Consider the following 18836-nt stretch of genomic DNA (forward strand, 5'->3'; position numbering starts at 1 on the left):
TCTCTAGAAAACTATCAATGGAAGCTGAAAAAGTCACTCTCTCTCTTAGTGACTGATTTTTCCAGAGCATCCAACAATACTTGGTTGATTATATGTGCCTGATCTTTGGGAAAAAAAAAAAGAACTTTAGAATTACAGATGAAAAGAAGCCCAAGAAATACTGTGGCATTATTCATGATGCTGATTCAAAAAATAAAGCACTGAGCAATCAAAGCCCTTGTGGATCTTCTCTAACCTCTCATGTTGGATTAAAAAAGAAACCGTGAGAGTCTGGAATGTAGATGGTCACCTTTTGTTTTAATCCAATCAAGATGGCTGTAAATTTTCTGGCCTAAGAAATATCGGTAAAGTTTGTAGGTGGTGTGCTATAGATTTTACAGCTATTACTGGTTGAAAAATTATTTCCCTGCTTTGACTCTAGAAATTCCAATGTGAAACATTCCTCTGTGGATAGTATCTCTTTTAGGGATGGGATTGCATCCTACATGCTAAATCATATAAAATATACAAACAAACATCACCAATAAATCTAGAGACTGTAAATTCTATTTTAAAAAATAATAATGCTTATCATTTATAATATTTAATACTTTATTAACATTTACCACTGACTGAATGCTTACCATACTGGGGACTATGTTATCTTCTCTATATATTATCACAAATAATCTTCGTAATAACCTATGAGAGAAATTAACCCTATTTTACAGATGAGGAAACTGAAGGGTCAAAGAGACTGACTTTATCTTTTCATCTATTGCCATATAACTAACTATTAAATAGGGGGTCAATATTAAACTTCACTGCCTCTAAATATTTGTTTGGAACCATTGTATTAAACTATAACTTTTGATACCTTGATGTTAGCATGCTGATCAAAGGAAGCGGAGAAACCTTTCATGATAAAGAATTTTAAGGATAGGACAAACATGTTTTATTTCTGGGTGCCTTAATTTCTCATGTTCAAAACCAGGAGTTCAGACTAGAGTAGATCTTTTCTTTCTCAGCAATTATCAACATTTTGGGCTTGATAACTCCTTTAATGGAGGCTGTCCCATGAACTGTAGGATGTTTAGGGGCATCCCTGGCCTCTACCTACCAGATAGCAATAGCAATCCTCTCTTCCCAGTTTTCACAACTCAAAATATCTATAGACATTGCCAAGGATCCTCTGGGGGGCAAAATCGCCTGTGTTTTGAGATGCACTGTACTAAAAGAACTCTGGTATCTTTTTTGTCTTTCATATTCTATGCTCTGAACGATGTGTCCAGCTTCAACCAAGAAGATAGGCTTTTGCTACTGCAGGGTACCTGCTCAGTGAACCATGCTCTACCTCCATCTCAGTACATTGAATTTAAAACTATCTGAAGCTCTCTAGGTTCAGTTTGTCATAAAACTGCCACTCTTTGGTCTTAAATTTATCATTTAAATGCAAATTGGTATGAAAAAATAAGGTAGATAAAAGTAAAAAGAGATCAGATGTTATCTTATTAAGTCAGCTTTGCATTAGGCAATTGATTTAGACTCATTTCAAACTGCAGTCCTATGAGATAGTTTTATTTATTTATTCATTTTCTTTTCTTTACTAAAGCTACTATATCAGGAAAATCTTTAAATGGGTTTCAAAAGCATTCTTTCATTTGACAGCCCTAGGGTGCCATAATGCTCGATTGGAATCTATTGGCAGATTCCAATAAATGAAACCTCAGGCATTGGGAAAAAAACTGACAATTTCCTAGACCAGTGTCATTGGCTTTTCAAGTGCCATACTTAAAATCTGCATCATTACAAATATCATCTCCTGGCAAAGGAATGCCTTTGATTAGAAAATAGTCTAAAATCAAATATCAGACCTATGGATATGTGGAAAACATTAATGTATCAGAAGATTTCACTGGGTTTGCTCCAAAGAAAACTCAATGGCTGAGATTATTTATGGAATGCTATCCTTGGAATTAAATTGAAATTGGGAATGTTAAAATGTCAATTAAATAATTATTTGTGTAGTTAATAATTCCAGATCATTTAAAAGGTTTTCTCTTTTCCTAGTGCCATCACTATGAGCTATTTATCAAATCCAACATTATTCACTACTTTATAAACACTGTTTATGTCATATATTAAAATAAGACCTTGTTTTGTCTATTTCGAAGAGTCTAAATTTGGACTATGGGAAAATACATATTATGTACAGAACATGTAAATATTGTGTATTAGTGTAGAAAGTTCTTTAAAGGTAGCCAGGTGAAGTTATATTTTGAGAGTAAAGAGGGCTGGATCCAATGAAAGTGCTGTCAAAAGCCTCAAAATGGAGCTTCTAAATCTTGGCTGCAAATTAAAATATCATTTGGAGAATTTAAATAATAATGATGGGCAGGCAAGCATACCCTAATACAATCAAATCAGGATTTCTGGGGAAGGAACCCAGGCTTCATTATTTTTGTAATGCTTTTCCAGTCATTCAATTGTGTACCCAAGATTGAGAACCACTGCTTTTAAGAATGAACCGGGTTTACAACTGCGTGGGAATTGTTCTTTGACTACCTGACCTAAACAAGATGGTGGCCTCCTGTAGCCAAATGTTTCAGTGATTTTAAGTGGTACACGTTCAAGGCATCAATAATTATCTGTCACTTAAGAAAAAAAAAATATTTTCGTCCTCTCTTCTTTTTCTTATCCTTCTGATGACTTCATGGACAAAGTCTGTTGGTCGCTAGTGGGTCTTTAGTATATCTCTGTACTTGCTTATCTCCCTTTTAAATAAAAGAGAATGCAGAGCGCAGTCCAGAGCTTTTATCTAATGTAACCTAGAATTAACAGTTTTGTTTTTATTTATTTATACTTAAAATTACCCTCCTAGCAAGTAATACTGATATAAATGATATGAAATTTCCTTTGAATAAATTTAAATAAAGTGAGTCAATTTAAATATATATATGTGTGTGTGTGTGTGTGTGTGTGTGTGTATAGTAAATAATAGGACACATCATACTCACATATGGGAGAAGTTACAAAGATGATTCTCAGATGACTATGGTTCAGGTAATCCCAGTGTTAAGGTAAAGGGTATCTGAGTGTTGTGTAGTAAATTTGAGCCCTACTTGTGACTCCTTCACTAATTATCTTTGTGATTTGGGGAAAAAAATACCCTTTCTTTTCCTTGGACTTTGGTTTCCTCATTTGTGAAACAAGGTGCATTGTTTCACAACCTGCATTGCTGGCGTTCTTCTATAAGTTTAAGTGGCAAGGAGGGCTTGCCTCTGAAATTACCTTGTTGATATCCAGGCGCATCTTCTCATTGTTGGCACTAGCAGCCTTCTCAGCTGCCTTCTTTTGACGTTGGGGTCCCCTCCCAAAGAAGATGTAGTTGACCAAAGCATATTCCAGAAGGGCCATGAAAACAAACACGAAACAGCCCATGAGATACATGTCGATGGCCTTCACATAGGGGATCTTAGGGAGAGTCTCGCGGAGGTGGGTATTGATCGTGGTCATTGTGAGGACAGTTGTAATTCCTGAAAAACATGAGAGAGTTAGAGTAACAATGTTTCTATTTCCTTGTTCCTTTCATCCTAGCTAGAAAGGTTCACTGTACTCTTCAACTCATTAATAAATGCTGCAAAATATTTACTGGACCTTATTATATACCAGCCCTAGAGTTATGAATAAATAATTAACAGTAAATATTAATCATTTTGGAACATTTCCTTTAATTATATTTTAATATTTATAGTTATATATCTAGTGGGGGGATAGAGATGTGCATTAAATGCTATGGTAAATATGTGTGTCAGCTGGAAGCTGAGAATACGAAGACCCTAGCTCAGCCTTGTGATGTGGCAGGGAAGAGATCAGGAAATGGAGGCTTTGGAGCTGAGTCCTAAAGAATGAGTGAGTGAGTCAGGTGACTAAGGACTGGTGGACAGAGGTGATGATAGGCCAGACATCGGTGTGGACAGAAATTTTATAAAGGGGTGCTTTTGGGGAGGAGTGAAAGTACACAGCCCATTAAAAGCATCTCAAGAAAGTCAATATGAGTACATTACAGGATATGATAGAAAGAACAGTGAATAGAGTGAAGATTAAGTAAGGGCTGCATAATGGAAAGCCATATATGCAGAGTCTAATGGGGAGTTTGAACACAACTGAAGGCAATTTGGGGCCACTGACCAGCTTCAAGCAGGGAGCATAGGGAAAATTATATTTAGGGTAATCACTCTAATAGCAGTGTAGAGGAAAGAGGGGCAGTTTACAAGACAGGAATAAGGAATACCAGGTAAGAGTTTTTCAAAATAACCTAAGTGATGAAGAAGAAATAAATGTTTGGAAACTGGAGGTGGAGGGCAACAGAGACGTAGGTGTCTAGCCCTCATGCTTCTGCATTGGGCCACTGGGCATGTAGTGCACAGATACATAATATAGAAGCATTATAGGATTCCTTATGGAAAATGCCACACCGAGTCAGGTTATAATTGTTTTTCCAGCTGAGAATCTCTGACAGTGGGGAGTAGTGTCCTTCAAAGCTCTAATTAGAGGGATTGACAGAGATATACTGGGTAAAAGCGAGTCCTGAGTAGGATACAGTCCAGCTTTGTAGCAAATGAGTGATGTGAAAATAAAGCTCAGAGGTCAAGATCACACAGATGGGAAATTGTAGAGTCAACATTTGAACAGGGATCTCTGTGACTCAGAAACCAGTGTTCTTAAGCATTCCAATAATATATCCCAAATGTTAAGTTTTGTTTCTATGATATTTTTGGAACATAAGTTTTCTGATTTAATATTCTGTGATAAGATCATAATTTTTGCCTTTTTTTCTACATGTTCATAAAACAGCCACAGAAAAAATAAATTTCAGCATCAGATTCTAAGCATGGCCAGAAAAACCCTGCTCTTGCTTTAGATCTAGGCATCTTATAGTTCTCATATCTTTTCTATAATTTTAGTCATTTTGAAACATTCTCCCATTTCATTTTTCTCTCCATCATTTCAACTACAGATTATCCTGTACAATATGCATAATATAAAACTGAAATGCTGATTTTGCCATTTACCTAAATCTCAATTTAAGGTATTTCTGACTGAGTATTAAATTGCTTACATAAAAAGAAATTCAAATTTTCTTTTAAAAAGTAAATTATTATTATTATTGTAACAGACGTAAAGTTGATAACAGGTTTTCACTTTGGGATAATAAGATATTTACAAATTTCATCTATTAGATTATTCAGCAAATATTTACTGAACACCATTCACTGTGTGAGATGCTACAGATATAATGGGCACAAAATTCTGTAAAAGGTCATAATTTACTGGAGTTAAAATGCATAATTCACTATATATCTGGAGTTAGTAAGATAAAAAAACACATAATGTGATCCCTTCCTCTGTTGTTAATGACAGAAAAAAAAATCAAACATAAGATAAACAATGCCATGGATGATTTTCCAAAATTCTTACTTTTGTGTTTCTTGCCTTATACCACACTACTCCAAAATCTAATAAGACTTTGGAATTCTTTCTGCTTACCTGTCAGTTACATACTATATTACCTTGTTTCTTGCTCAGATTAAAAATAAAAATAAAAAAAGATGGAAGGGAGCTCTTCCTAAGTAAGGAAACACAGATACAAACTGAACAATTATCAAACAATATGACATGAACTGTGCTTCAATAAAAATATCAAACTGATGGGACTAATTTCATTTCCAACAACTATGTAGCTGACTAATATTGACATGAAGGAGTTCTAATTTGTGTTTAATTGATTTCATGCTGAATCAGATAACCTAAAGTCTCACAGGCAAATTATTACAACGTGCACCGTTTAGTTTCATTGCACACCATGGATTCCAGTGTCAGGAAATTGTGTCTGCTCATGCACACATGCACCCACACTCACAGAGTATGACTCTACAGGCCGTTAGAAAATGCCTACCTAATGCCACTCTTGCAGCTGATGCATCATAATTAATCCAGAAGGAGACCCAGGAGAGGATCGTGATCAAGATGGAAGGCATGTATGTTTGCAGGATAAAGTAACCAATGTTTCTCTTAAGTTTAAAGCTGAGAGACAACCTGGGATAGGAACCTAGAAAGACAATTTTAGAACATCATCATTATCAATCAATATTTATAAGATACTATCCTTTAAAGGCCCATAAACAGTTTCTGCATCTTCCCTAAATTCAATTTTAGCTTCTGCAAAAGTAGTCTGATAACACTGGGTTTTAGATTTGCCAGAGTTACTCAGTGTTGCATACACCCGGTAAGCATCAGTATTGAAACAACGGCAGCTCTTCCCTGCTCAGCCTCCTGCACTGAGTCAAAGATATTCATTCTCTGTAGTTGTGATGACAAGACAATTTGGGACAGTCCCTTTGTTCCCTCCTCACCTGTTTCTCAGCAAGTCCATCCTGTAAGTATTTTTGTACATCAGAATAAGGCTGCACACTCTGATTATATTTAAGAAATCTCTTCGGATGTAGAAAGCTCCAAAATGCAGTTTGAGTCTGGGGTCAATGCAGACCTTTATGTAGTGTGCAGCAACTCCCTGAATTTTTGTGAAGGTTTTCATGTGTATGCATTATTTTTTTTCTAAATTCATTGCTTTCATCAAAGTTTTAAAGGGATCCCTAACTCAACAAAATGTGGAGAATCACTGTTGCTGAGCAATATTTTGGGAGATGTAATGAAAGGATCAGATTCCTAAAGCTGGGGGCTTCGATTTGTGGTGATCTAGGGAACTACTCTTTAAACAAGATCTGTAACTGAACACAGTCCTGGAACTTAAAAGGGTCACATTGATAAACAGTGTGTGTGTGTTGGGGGGATATTCTCACTAATTAAAAGAAAGCCTTGTTTAGCTTCTTGGGCTAAATCAAGGGTCTTAATATTAAATAAGGAATATTGCTATAGAATCTCAGTGAATCAGAAGACCTCAATCTTAGGAAAAGTTTCTGTTGTTCTTATTTTAAAGCTAGAGGCTACTTTGTATTCTAAGTCATACAAGTCTTGTTTGAAGTAGTTTTTGTGGACAGTAAGTGCCTACATCTTTAGCAGAAGGGCAGATCAAAATCTAGTCACAGTACTAGCTCTTTCTGTGCATGGGGAATTCATTTCAATAAATAAAGCATAAAGGGAGATATTCCTGTGGGCTTATTATTTTTTACCTTAATGAGTATGTCACAAATTATTACTTTCCTCAGCTTTTTTTGTTAAATATTTGTGCTAATGAAACCAAGTTTGACAACCTAAAACCTCAGGACTGGAAGAATAAGGATGGAGAAGTCATCAGGATAATCTCAACATCTGGAAGAGCTTTTAGCTCCAAAACAGGAGGTAAGGCTATATAAAGAAATACCTACCCTTTGGGGAAAACATGAAATTCTCCTACTCTACTATCTTTAGAGAATTTCATTGTGGTCAGATTTGAGTGAACTGTGACTTGGTTTGTCCCCAGTATGTTTCAAAGGATTATGATCAACTCTATAAGATGCATAAAGCTGGGGGAACACCTCTGGCCAAGTTATTCTTTCTGTATTCTATCTTTAACAATTAGTCTTCTCTGGCAAATGTGATACATTGAACTAACCCTCTCAACTTTGCTGGGGGTGCCTTCTGGAAAATGACTGGATGGGTTCCAAATAAGCAATGGGCTTGTTGAGGAACTGAGGGTTTTCAGCAGACCTAGGTCTCCTGGAATCCTCACCCTTCCCTTCAGACCCACTCCGGACAAAGGTGAACCCTTTTGACAAAATATGATAAAGCCCCTTTTCCCTTAACCCTCTTCCCTGATACAAACCTGTGGAAAAAACAACCTTCTTGGTGATAAGTTTGTAATCTACGATAGAGAACTGTGGAAGTTCAATCTTTGTTACTCCTGTTACAGCATTATCATCTCCTCGCCAATAAAACTCAATGTCATCAGTTGTATATCCATCTGTAAAAGGAAATATATACACACACATACAGATACACAAAATAAAAAACAAAACAGAAAGAATACCTGTTTAGAAGATGCACTGTGTAAATGACAACAGCCATAGCTACTGGGCATTTAGTGTGAGTTAGGTACCATCCTAAGCACTTGAAGTATATCACCACATTGGTACTCATAACAATCTCACAAGGGAAGTATAATTAGGCCCACAGGAGGCAACAAAAGCTTAGGGGAATTAACAGCTTGCAGTAAGTCTTGAAACTAGGAGGTGGAATGGTTGGGACTTGAGCCCTAGGTTTATTTAACTGTGAATCTCATTTTCTCAAACATCATCACATTATCACATAACCCTGGATGATACACAAAAAGAAGAAAAAATCATCAAGCTATCAGTGCAGAATTAAATGCTATCAAACTCTCCCTCAATATAAAATATTTGAATTACAATATATTTGGATTTCAAGTCAGAAGAGAAATGATTATAAAGTGAGTTATCAATTTTTTAATATTCATAGACCTGATCTACAAATCAGATTTTGCAGCATACCTAAATTCCCAGCCCCCCAAATAAAACAAAACTCAAAAACACTAGTTTTAATTCCAACAGTTCTAAGAACTACAGAAGTACAGTGTACACTATAAACGCACAGTGCATTTAGAGGCATGTTTCCATTCATTCAACAAGTATTTATTGAGTCCACACTATCATCGCTGCACAGCTATGGGGGATAGGACTCTGAAATAGACAGATGTTCTATTATAATGCTACTTTTAATCCTTGGGGCAGAGGAGAATAAGCACACATACCCTAATTAGTGAGCATACATATAACTGTAATGAAGAAGCACATATTGTGTTTCGAACAGTACTATGCTATACAGGGAAACATGGGATGAAATCCAGGGAATATTAGTAGTTTACAAACTCACCCACTCCTGAAACCCAGCCCGCCAAAAGCATAAATCGTATTTGTACATTACAGTTATCTCTTCAAAAAACTTTTGCATCCAGATAGTTGAAATTTACAAGTCTAGGACGAAAGCAAGAGAGATTTTGCTCCCCCATTTCAAAAGCAACAAAACAAATTAAAAACACTGTTTAAGTTCTTTGCCCTTTGACATATGATGTGTTAGTGTAACATGGAAGACTAGAACGCCAATCCTCTGAGCCTTAATCTTACGATTTTTCAATCAACCACATTTCTTCTAAAGAGAGAGAGTCAGGGCTACAAAAAAGTGGAAATAAATGAGTTTTCAAAGAACCACAACACCCTCAGTTTGAGAATCTACATCAACCATAGCACAGTTTTGGCATGTTTTAACTTTTCTAGAAATTTTCAGTCCTCTTTACTCATTAGAGAAGCCATCTTTATATGATGCAGAAATACAGTTTCTTGGAAGGGCTTTTGAGAACATGAACTTCTGATTCAATAACCGTAGGTTTTTGGATAACAGTTAATGATTTTTAAGAGACTTATTTACTTGCAAACATCATAAGTACATCGTAATCAAAATTGTGGCATTTTAATAGATTATGACCACCGACATTTTATTAGCAGGTCTCATTTAGAGTCCTTTGTTTTGTTAGGGAATGTCTTTCCTCATATAAATCTCTGATTTGAAAGTAAATTACTAATGATTTAAAAGGAAAGTTTAGGTATTAAGTGATGGCACAGTAAGCAGAGTCTCATAAAAGAGCTAATCATTTCCTATTAATGTAACCCATTAATATTCTCTACCTAATCCTAAAAACTGAGGTATCTGTCCCAAAGGATAATGGCTCTTTTTTTGACTGCAACTTTGCTAATATGGCCATGGGAACTGTCACAATCCAGGACTTCACCTCAATTAGAATCCCATTTCTCATTGGTTATTTGCACAAATCTCTCAGTTATGAAATTGGTTATAGTCAATGACAATCTCATCTTTAATAAAGCAGTTTAAAATAACAAAAAAAGGCGGTTTGTTCCTAGAATCAAGACAGAAATGCATTGTACAATTGAATTCGTGGTATATAAACACACAAAAAAAGGTATTTATGATACAAGATGGCAATAGTATTCTAGAAAAGAATTTGTCAATGTCAAATGCAGCCATTTTTTTGTAAGAAGAAAATGAGAGGAAAGTCAACTTTCAGCATTTCCAATAGAGGACTGAGTTTTAACTAGTGAAGAGTGTGTTTCTGGTCCTTCAGCTTCCTTTCCTCAGGATTTACCTTTTGTCCATCATTACTAATCTTATAACAGGAGCTTGAGCTTGCTAAGAGCAGAGGCATGCAAATATCTATGGTACTTCAGTACAATTGTACAAGAGATGCCTAATAATTGTTTAATAGAAAAACTGTTATGAAATACAGGCTTTTGTCAAGATACCAGGTATTTGACACAGTGCTTGCAAGACAAACCCTGGCAATAATAGGCATTTGGAATATACTATTGAATTAATGAAATAATTATTTAGTACATACATGGATTTGGGTGATGGTTCTTTATTCAGATGGTTGGCATTGTGAAGGTATTCATGTTTATATTTCTGTCTCCTGCTCGTAGCACAGTACCTGGCACAGAGCTGGCATTAACTGGGTATCTTTAGAGTGGATAATAAAGGAACCCAATGATAGCATAGCCCCTAAGAATAATCCGAACGTTCTTCATTATAGATTTCCCCTTATGTAATAGTTAGACAAGTTACCTAACCTCTCTCTGTCCCTCATTTTCTCATCTGTAAATTGGGGTAATAACTAATAATAATAGCAACTACATCATGGAATTGTTATGTAGGAAAGGTAAGTTGTTACTTGTAAAACTCTTAAAACAGTATCTGGTATATAATGCTCAAAAAGTTTAGCTAACACTTTCTTTAAAAAAAAAGAATTATTTAAAATGAATAAAACCTGTATTTAGTTACAGGCCTGTTTTTTTGGTTGTTGTTGATGTTGTTCTGTTCTGTTTTGTTTTTTTGCTGCTGTTGCATGAACGCACGTAAGCATTTGCCCAGTGAAGTGAGAAACTTGGCTGTTCAAAGACACAGAACTCTCCAAAGTGTTTCACAACTGATAATGAAACATTTGAAGGTTATTTTGATGTATCTGACTTTGGAATCTGACAGAGTGGAGCAACATATTTATTGTATGTCCTTCTTGGCTCCTGTAAAATGTCTTAAACACCCCAATCTTTTTACTTCACTTTGGGATAACCAGCTATAGAATGTTGCAGATGGAAAGCAATGTCTGTTCTTGCATCACTGATCTCTGAAAATGAAAGATCAACAATTCATGTGAGTTCCACGGTGGTCAAGTTCAAACGTCAGCTCAATGTACTAACTGTAGGATTAGATGAAAACAGACCTACTTTTCTTTTTACTTCCTCAAGGAGTATTTAGCAGTCTTGCAAAATGATTAAAAAATAAAAGGAAACATATGCAACTATATATGACCTGACTTTTACAGCTTTCATAATAATGAGTGAAAAATAATTAGATATCTTTTAAAAGATATCAGAAGGAGATGCAGTGAAGCTCCTCATTAATGTGTTGCAAATTAAATTTATCTTTGATATTTTAGCCATGGGATGTGAAAAATGGTCATTAAATTATACTGTATTGTTATCATTAAAAATATAACCCACTTAAATTCAGATGGCCTATAAATAAACCAAAATACAAGTTTATTGGAATTTTCCTAGAGAAATTAAAACTGTACGAAATGTTGTAAGTCTCTGATCAGAAGGGATAAATATGTAAATTTATAAATCTATTTAGGACATGAATGATAGACATGCTCTCTTTGCAGTATTCTCATTCGTACCGTATGAGATCTAAGGAGAAAAGTACCATCTAAGGAGAAAAGTACCATCATAAAAACATTTACATAATAACTGAACATCTCATAGATGTGACACTACCTTATTACATAACATGGCATTTTAAAAAGTTTTTTCTCTCTTTACTATCATTCTACATGTGTATTTTGTTATCTACTAAGCATTTCATTTTAGAAGGATTTTACTGTGCAAAAAGCATGAACATTACCAAGATATTAAACAGTGGGGGTTAGTGAGAACATTTAGAAGAACTAAATTATCAATGCGTCCATTTTTTTCCTTGAGAGAAATTAAAGTGACTTATTGTTCTCTTATTTAAACTTTGTTCTTCAGTTGGACTGTTAGATGTCCTACGGTAATTATCTATTTTCTGTCTCCCATTGTATTCAACTTAGCAATAGTTCCATAGTAGTTCCTTAAATTGTTCATTCTCTGTCATCACAACCAATTGATGAAGACTGAGAATTACGAGCTAGTTTTATTGTGATAAATCATACTAATTATGGATGGCTTTAATTTTTAAAGATCTTATCTAAATTTTCTGTCCTTTTTGTATCTATCACAGAGCTTTAAAGAGTTTTGAATTGAATACCTCACTGTAAAAAAATTAGCATGTTAACTCTATTAGTGTTTAACATTTCATGTGGCTACTATTATCAGTCTATAAGTAACTATTTGTAAAAATGTATGTTCTGAGCAAAACTACTCCTATGATGTACTTCAAGGAAAGGGATTCTACAGTTGATATATTTGGGTGTAACTGCACATTTTGGCCCCCTCTTGTAGCCACAAACTTTTAACACAGTAGAGTTTAGGACATTCTGCAATAAAGAATCTGTTTTATTTTACTTAGCCCTGGCATTTTCCAAACCTATTTGACCAGGTACATTTTCTTTTAGGATATAAAAAACACTCAGCCAGGTGTAATGATTCCACAGAATGCTAGAGTTATTCACACATTTTAGAGTTTCCTGAAAAGCCAGGTGAGTACTTGAGAAGGCACTTAGCCCCTTGGAACTATATCTTGCCTCTCTAGTGGATTAATTTTTTTTCTCCAAAAAAGTTTCCAGAAGTATTTATAATAACAGAGATCCAAATGCATTTTAATAGATTACAGTAGACAAGTGTTTCAGACAAGCAGCATGACTTAATGTGTGAGCATTCTTCTCATGACTAAGTCATTGGGCACAATTAGAAGTCTACTGCTCCACAATCAGAATGGACTCCACTTCATGCAGAGGCCTGTATGCTGTGCCAAGACAGTACAGTCAATGCCAATTAGTTATGGGGATTTTTCAAGAGGGAGAAAGGCACATACTTGTCAGTCACAACTCTTTAAATTCATCAATAGTTAAATTAAAACTGTTTCAAAGACACTCTGAGTGATGTCTCTGACTCCTTAACTGCATCTTATTCTTCACTTTACATGGACTGCTAGACACAAGTGTTCTGCTGTCAAATCATTTCTAGACCTTGAGCAGCTCAATTATTTAGCCTAGGGCAGGTCCAACTTGATTACCTACTGATACTTTAGTAAGGATACCATCAAGACATGGCCTAGAGTTCATCCCACATCAAAGAAACTTATTGCTTATGTTATTATCAACATTTCCAAATTCAAATCTTACTATGTGAGAGAATAGGAAATTGATTGTAATAAAGTAAAATATCAGATTTTGTGCTTTAAAGGTCATTTCTCTATTTGGATTTCAATGCAAAACACAGTATTTGTTATCTCTGAATGGGAGCAGAGTGCTCTGGTAGCTGTTCTGAAAGTTTAGTTTCATGGTATGTTTCTTAAGCTTTCCTTTTTATGTTTGGAGAGCTGATGCAACTAAACTAATGATCTAGGTAAGAGAAACCAATTAAGAATAATAATAATAAACAGAAATAGCCACAAGAATAATAATAGCTATCATTGATAGAGTCCTTATGTGTTAGGCACTGACTTAAACTATATGGTTCTCCTTAAAACCATATAAACTAGACTGGGACATAATGACCAAGAGTATTTCCCTCTACCCAATCCTGCTTTTTTTATATTCATGAGCTCTATGTCCTCAAGTGATGTAGATAGAATTGGCAGAGAACTTTTGGCTAAAAAGAGGAGCCAGTGTCTCTCAAATTTAATGTGCATAAAAATCACCTAGAAATCTTGTAAAAGTGCAATGCAAACTCTGATTAAGTAGGTGGAACCTGGAATTCTGCAGTTTTAAATTTTCAGTCCACAAGTTTAATACTCTTACCCACAAATAGTAGAGCTTCATTTTCCTCTCCTGGAATGTGAACTGGGTTTAAAGGTGCATTTTTAGAAAATGGAACACAGAAGATGGGATGCCACTTCTGAGGTTAGGTTATAAAAAGACTAAGGCTTCCCTGTCTCGGTATATACTCTCTCTGTTTCTTCACTTGTTCAGAATCCTTACTCTACCATGTTGTGAGTGAGCTGCCCTGTGGAGAGACCTAAGTGATAGGGGAGGAACTGAGAGAGGCCTCCAGCCAACAGTCAAAGGAACTGAGGCCCTCAGCCCAACAGGAACACTGCAAGGGACTGAGATCTTCCACCACCCTGTGAGTGAGCTTAAAAGCAGGTCCTTGTCCAACTGGTCCTTCAGATGAGACCACAGCCCTGGCTAACAGCTTGACCACAATATCATGAAAAACCCTGAGCCAGAATCACCTATCTAAGTCACTTCTGACCCTCAGAAACTATAAGATAACAAATGTCTGCTGTTTTAAGCTGCTGAGCTTTAGGGTAGTTTGTTACCCAGCAAAAATAACTAATACAGACTTGCTTTCTTGGAACTGCACATTGTCTAGTAGAACAAACACAAATGGGTTTCCATTCAAATATTGCCTCCTTCCTACTATGCCTCCAAAACCTATCTGTTCTAAAAAAGATAATGCCATCTATATTTTCCATGTTGTTCTAAGAAATAGAGAAAATGCTTACAAAACAATTAGCGTGCTGGCTTAATGAATATTGGCCATTATTATTCTGATTACTGATATCTATTCTTAAAGTAGTTTCTATTTTTAAATTTTACATAGTTTAAAAATTGAGTTTCCCAATGCAACTTTTAGGTTCAAATTAGAAAACAATTGTTCATTAACTATGCAAAAGCTACTACATAACCACTCTGAGGGATGCAGAATTGGGAAAATCAATGTCTATTTTCAACAAATAATAGGTATAATCTTAATTACATGATAGAGTAATATTCCTTCTCTTGGAGGGTCTGAACAGAGAAGCAAAGGAAAGAAACTGATTTAATGGTTATTCATCTCATACTACCAGCATCTGAGTTAAAACATTTGGTAATCAAATAAGGGCTAAGATTCTCAAATACCTGGGGGGCCAGGAAAGTTGGATAATGTGTAAGTCCTGAGGACAGTCCTGAACTGGAGAGTGTGTGTATCAGAAATAATTCAAATTCAAGAACTAACACCAGAAACAATCACATTACACTGGCCATATCATATTGTGGATAAATCTGTCACCTAAAACCATGAATTTCCATCTTAAAAATTACAGAAGCAAATTTCCATACTTGTAAAGTGATCTAATGGTCACCTGTGCCACTACCTTGCTTTCCAAATTGGGTAAAACCAATTTAGTTGGAAGATGGTCACCCCTTCCTTCTGCTATTAGTAACAGACACAGGAGCTTTGTGATTAACCTAATCTAATGGTAATTAAGTCAGTGATTTCAAACCAATAAATAACAGAAGCAAACATAATTTTCAAGAGGGTGGAGTGTTTAGGTGATTTGAGCAAGCCGCTTCCAGTCTTCTGAAATTGTAGCTCTAGCATTTGCACTTTGAATATATTTACAATCCAGCTTGTCTAACACAAGTTGCCTGAATGCCTAAAACATAACTAAGGCAGTAAATATCTCTGGGTTGGTATCAGATCAATCCCATGTACAGGATACCTTTGTATTGACCCTACCAATCCAAATAAACTTTTTTATTAGTAGTTTGTCTATACAGAACTTGAGTATTCTTCAGTATTCAACATTAAAACAAACTATCCACAAAGATTTAATAAAGCAAGATTTAAAAAAACCCACCAAAATACTAAAACTTATTTCCTTAGTCCCTAAGGATTGTGCAATTGCAGATAATAGGGCAATTTTCTGACTGGAGCAAAACTCAATTGATTTTCAAATTCAAGGGGCAGTTTTCTCCAAACCATATTAATTTTATAGAACCATGGTTTTACAGTACAGACAGTTTCTATGGTGAGAGAGAAAATTAAAAGACTAGAATTACCGAAGCAGAAAAAAAAAATATTTAATATAACAGCCCTATGACTTGAAGAGTGATTCACCTCATCAGTGTCCACAAATTTTAGTGAGCCAACAAATCCCTTCCAGGACTCATTAAATATGCCTGTTCCTGGGTCCTACCTACATAAGTCTAATTGCATAGATACATTAGTAAATGTGTGAGCTCATTCTAATGCATGGAGTGCACTTACATGAATGGAGAGAAATCCTGCTACAGTTTGAAAATTCCTTTAAAAATTCAAGAATGTCTTCGGACATACATTTCTTTGAAATTTACTTAGATGTGGGGTATCCTGGGTACTATGGGACTATAAACTTGGAGTCTGAATCTGAGATAATGGACCTCTCCTCCAGCTTAAGGCATATATATCTGCAAATCTATCACATCCATATGTCCAAAAATAAAACTCTAGCATGTTCTCTGGGCTCTGTCTTAAAAATAAACCCACCTAATTCTCTCCATCTCCCACTACTATCACAGACCATGACTACATCATCTCATGCCTGCAAAACTGCAACAGCTGCCTAACTGGTTTCCCAGGTTCCACTTTTATTCCCCTACAACCGGTAGTAGGCAGTGATATTTAAAAGAATAATTCAGACCATGTCATTCTGTTCAAAATCTTCCAATGGCTTCTCATTTTACCTCATAAGTAAATTATGTAAACCTCCTTACACGACTTCAAAGAGGTCTTGCCTACCTCTTTGAAGTCATGGTCTACTACTTTTCTTTTGCTCTTTTAGCCAAACTACACTGGTCTTCTCTTTGCTCTTTAAACATAAGAAGCTCATTCCTGTCTCAAGGCTTTAGCTCTTCGTTTGCTCTCCCTTCATGTAGATCTTCCATGAATATCTCTTTTCATTCAGGTTTCAACGTCCTGGCCTCCCTATCTTATCCTGAGCTGCCACCTTGATTCCCCAAAACATTGCTCTCTATATTTTTACCTGGTTTAATTTTCTTTACGGTTGATCACTCAAGACTAGGCTTCTCTGTTGATTCCATTGCCTGTCTGTCTGCAATATAATGTACATTCCTATAGAGCAGGGATGTGTCTGTTTTGTTCACTGTGGTACATAAAACATCTAGTATATTTCTTGGTACATAGTAGGGGATAAATAAATGTTTTTGAATGAATAAGTAAACCTGTTGATTAACATTTGTATGGTGGAAAACATTGGTCACATCATCTGCACGTGTTCAAAATAAACCACAAACATATCTAGTAGGTATGTAGTATAAACTCTTTCAGATTAAATTGACTTTAAACAAGAAATACTGGGTTCAAACCACATCAAACATATATAATACACAAATATGAAGATATCCTGATAGTTCTTTATTTAAATGGTGCTTTGCCATTTTTAAATACATACAAGTGTATTTGGAGGCTTTAGTATTCATAATACAAGGGAATAGGTCCTCTTGGTTCATGCTTTATACAGTGATACTTTTATAAAGTATCTTATTGATATCACAAAAGTGTATCACTCAAAAATAGATTTGTTATTAATTTGTTGGCATATTACCTAATTCTCATTGCTTTTTCTGTTGTAAACCTCAGGTTTCTCCAACATAACAAGGTACAGTGCTGAAAACATGGTCTTAACAAATAAAAGGAGCAAGGATGAAGTAGATGAAATTTAAAAACAGAGCTTAGAGCCAAACAGGTACATGCAAATAGGATTAGTGAAGACAAAGGAAGACATATTTTGTCACACTTTTTCACATTTGCAAACATGCCCAGATTTAAGGAAATAGATTGTTGGATAGGCTAACTGGACATATTTTAAGATTTTAAAAATAATAAACACCAGAATAATGTCTTTTAAAAGTAGTAACATGATATAGGGCATGCTGTATTATCTGAATCTGACTCCCATCTATGTTCACAATTTATGCTAGAGAGATGGCATGTTAAAGAGGATGACTATAGTGCATAAATTCAGGGTTCTCTGCCACACAAAGCCAACCTAAGTGGGAACTGCTGCTCTCCACAGCCCCTGGTGAACCTGGACGGTACCCCCATCCCAGCCATACCTGATTATATGTGGTTGGATATCTGCTCTAGGTGAGATCAATCATATTTCTTTCTTAAGAATCTGGAATCCAAATACTGAGAGACTGAGTCAGGGGAATAAGAAAAGGTCATGATTTGGAAAGGGAGGGGAGAATAGGCATGAACAGACCATAACTGCCTATGAAAAAGTGGAGAAAGTCAATATGAAGACAAAACAATGAGGCGCACATACCATGGGAAAAGGTATGTGAGGCTCCTGAGAAAATCAGAGAGAGACATGGACAAAGAGGTACTTTGGTTCCTAAAGCCTGATTTAGGTCCCAGTTCCCAAAGCAAACTGGATATCCTTGGAATCCTGGATATACCAAGAATATACCAGTCCTGGATCCTGAAATCACAAATAATCTTGGACATCCTTTTCTGGGATGTCTTGGAGACTGTTTTCTATGCTTTTATGCAATAGTTTAAGTGGGCTTTTTCTTTGTATCCTAAAAGTCTTGTCTATAATATAAAATTGCATGGAAACAGTTTTGCCTCCTGGGAAGTCTGCGGGTGACAACTTTTTATTTTGATGTTTCAGTAAAGAAAATCCAGGGCACCATTATGTGTTGATATCTTTTTTGCATTGGAAAGTGGAAAAAAACTAACTCAATTTAGCTAATCAAAGTATACTTAAGCCCAGAGTTCTAAGGATTCATAAGTTAAATGAACTAGAAAAAATACATATGTATTCAGAACTCAAGACAATTTTCTGCTATGGTTCAC

At 35.5% G+C, this 18836-nt stretch overlaps 1 protein-coding gene across 4 annotated transcripts in view; it reads right to left on the reverse strand.

Moving 5' to 3' along the window:
* The window catches only part of GABRB2 (gamma-aminobutyric acid type A receptor subunit beta2), a 230575-nt gene that overhangs the window by 39951 nt on the left and 171788 nt on the right, over positions 1-18836 (reverse strand). For all 4 annotated transcript variants that reach the window (XM_036919787.2, XM_036919710.2, XM_057491447.1 and 1 more), the window contains exons 7-9: positions 7805-7942; positions 5939-6091; positions 3271-3515 (exon numbers count right to left, since the gene is read on the reverse strand). In XM_036919787.2, coding sequence (XP_036775682.1) covers positions 3271-3515; positions 5939-6091; positions 7805-7942 — 536 coding nt within the window. The remainder of the gene's footprint in view (positions 1-3270; positions 3516-5938; positions 6092-7804; positions 7943-18836) is intronic.

The sequence above is a fragment of the Manis pentadactyla genome, chromosome 2 (assembly GCF_030020395.1).
Source record: "Manis pentadactyla isolate mManPen7 chromosome 2, mManPen7.hap1, whole genome shotgun sequence".
Lineage (NCBI taxonomy): Eukaryota > Metazoa > Chordata > Mammalia > Pholidota > Manidae > Manis > Manis pentadactyla.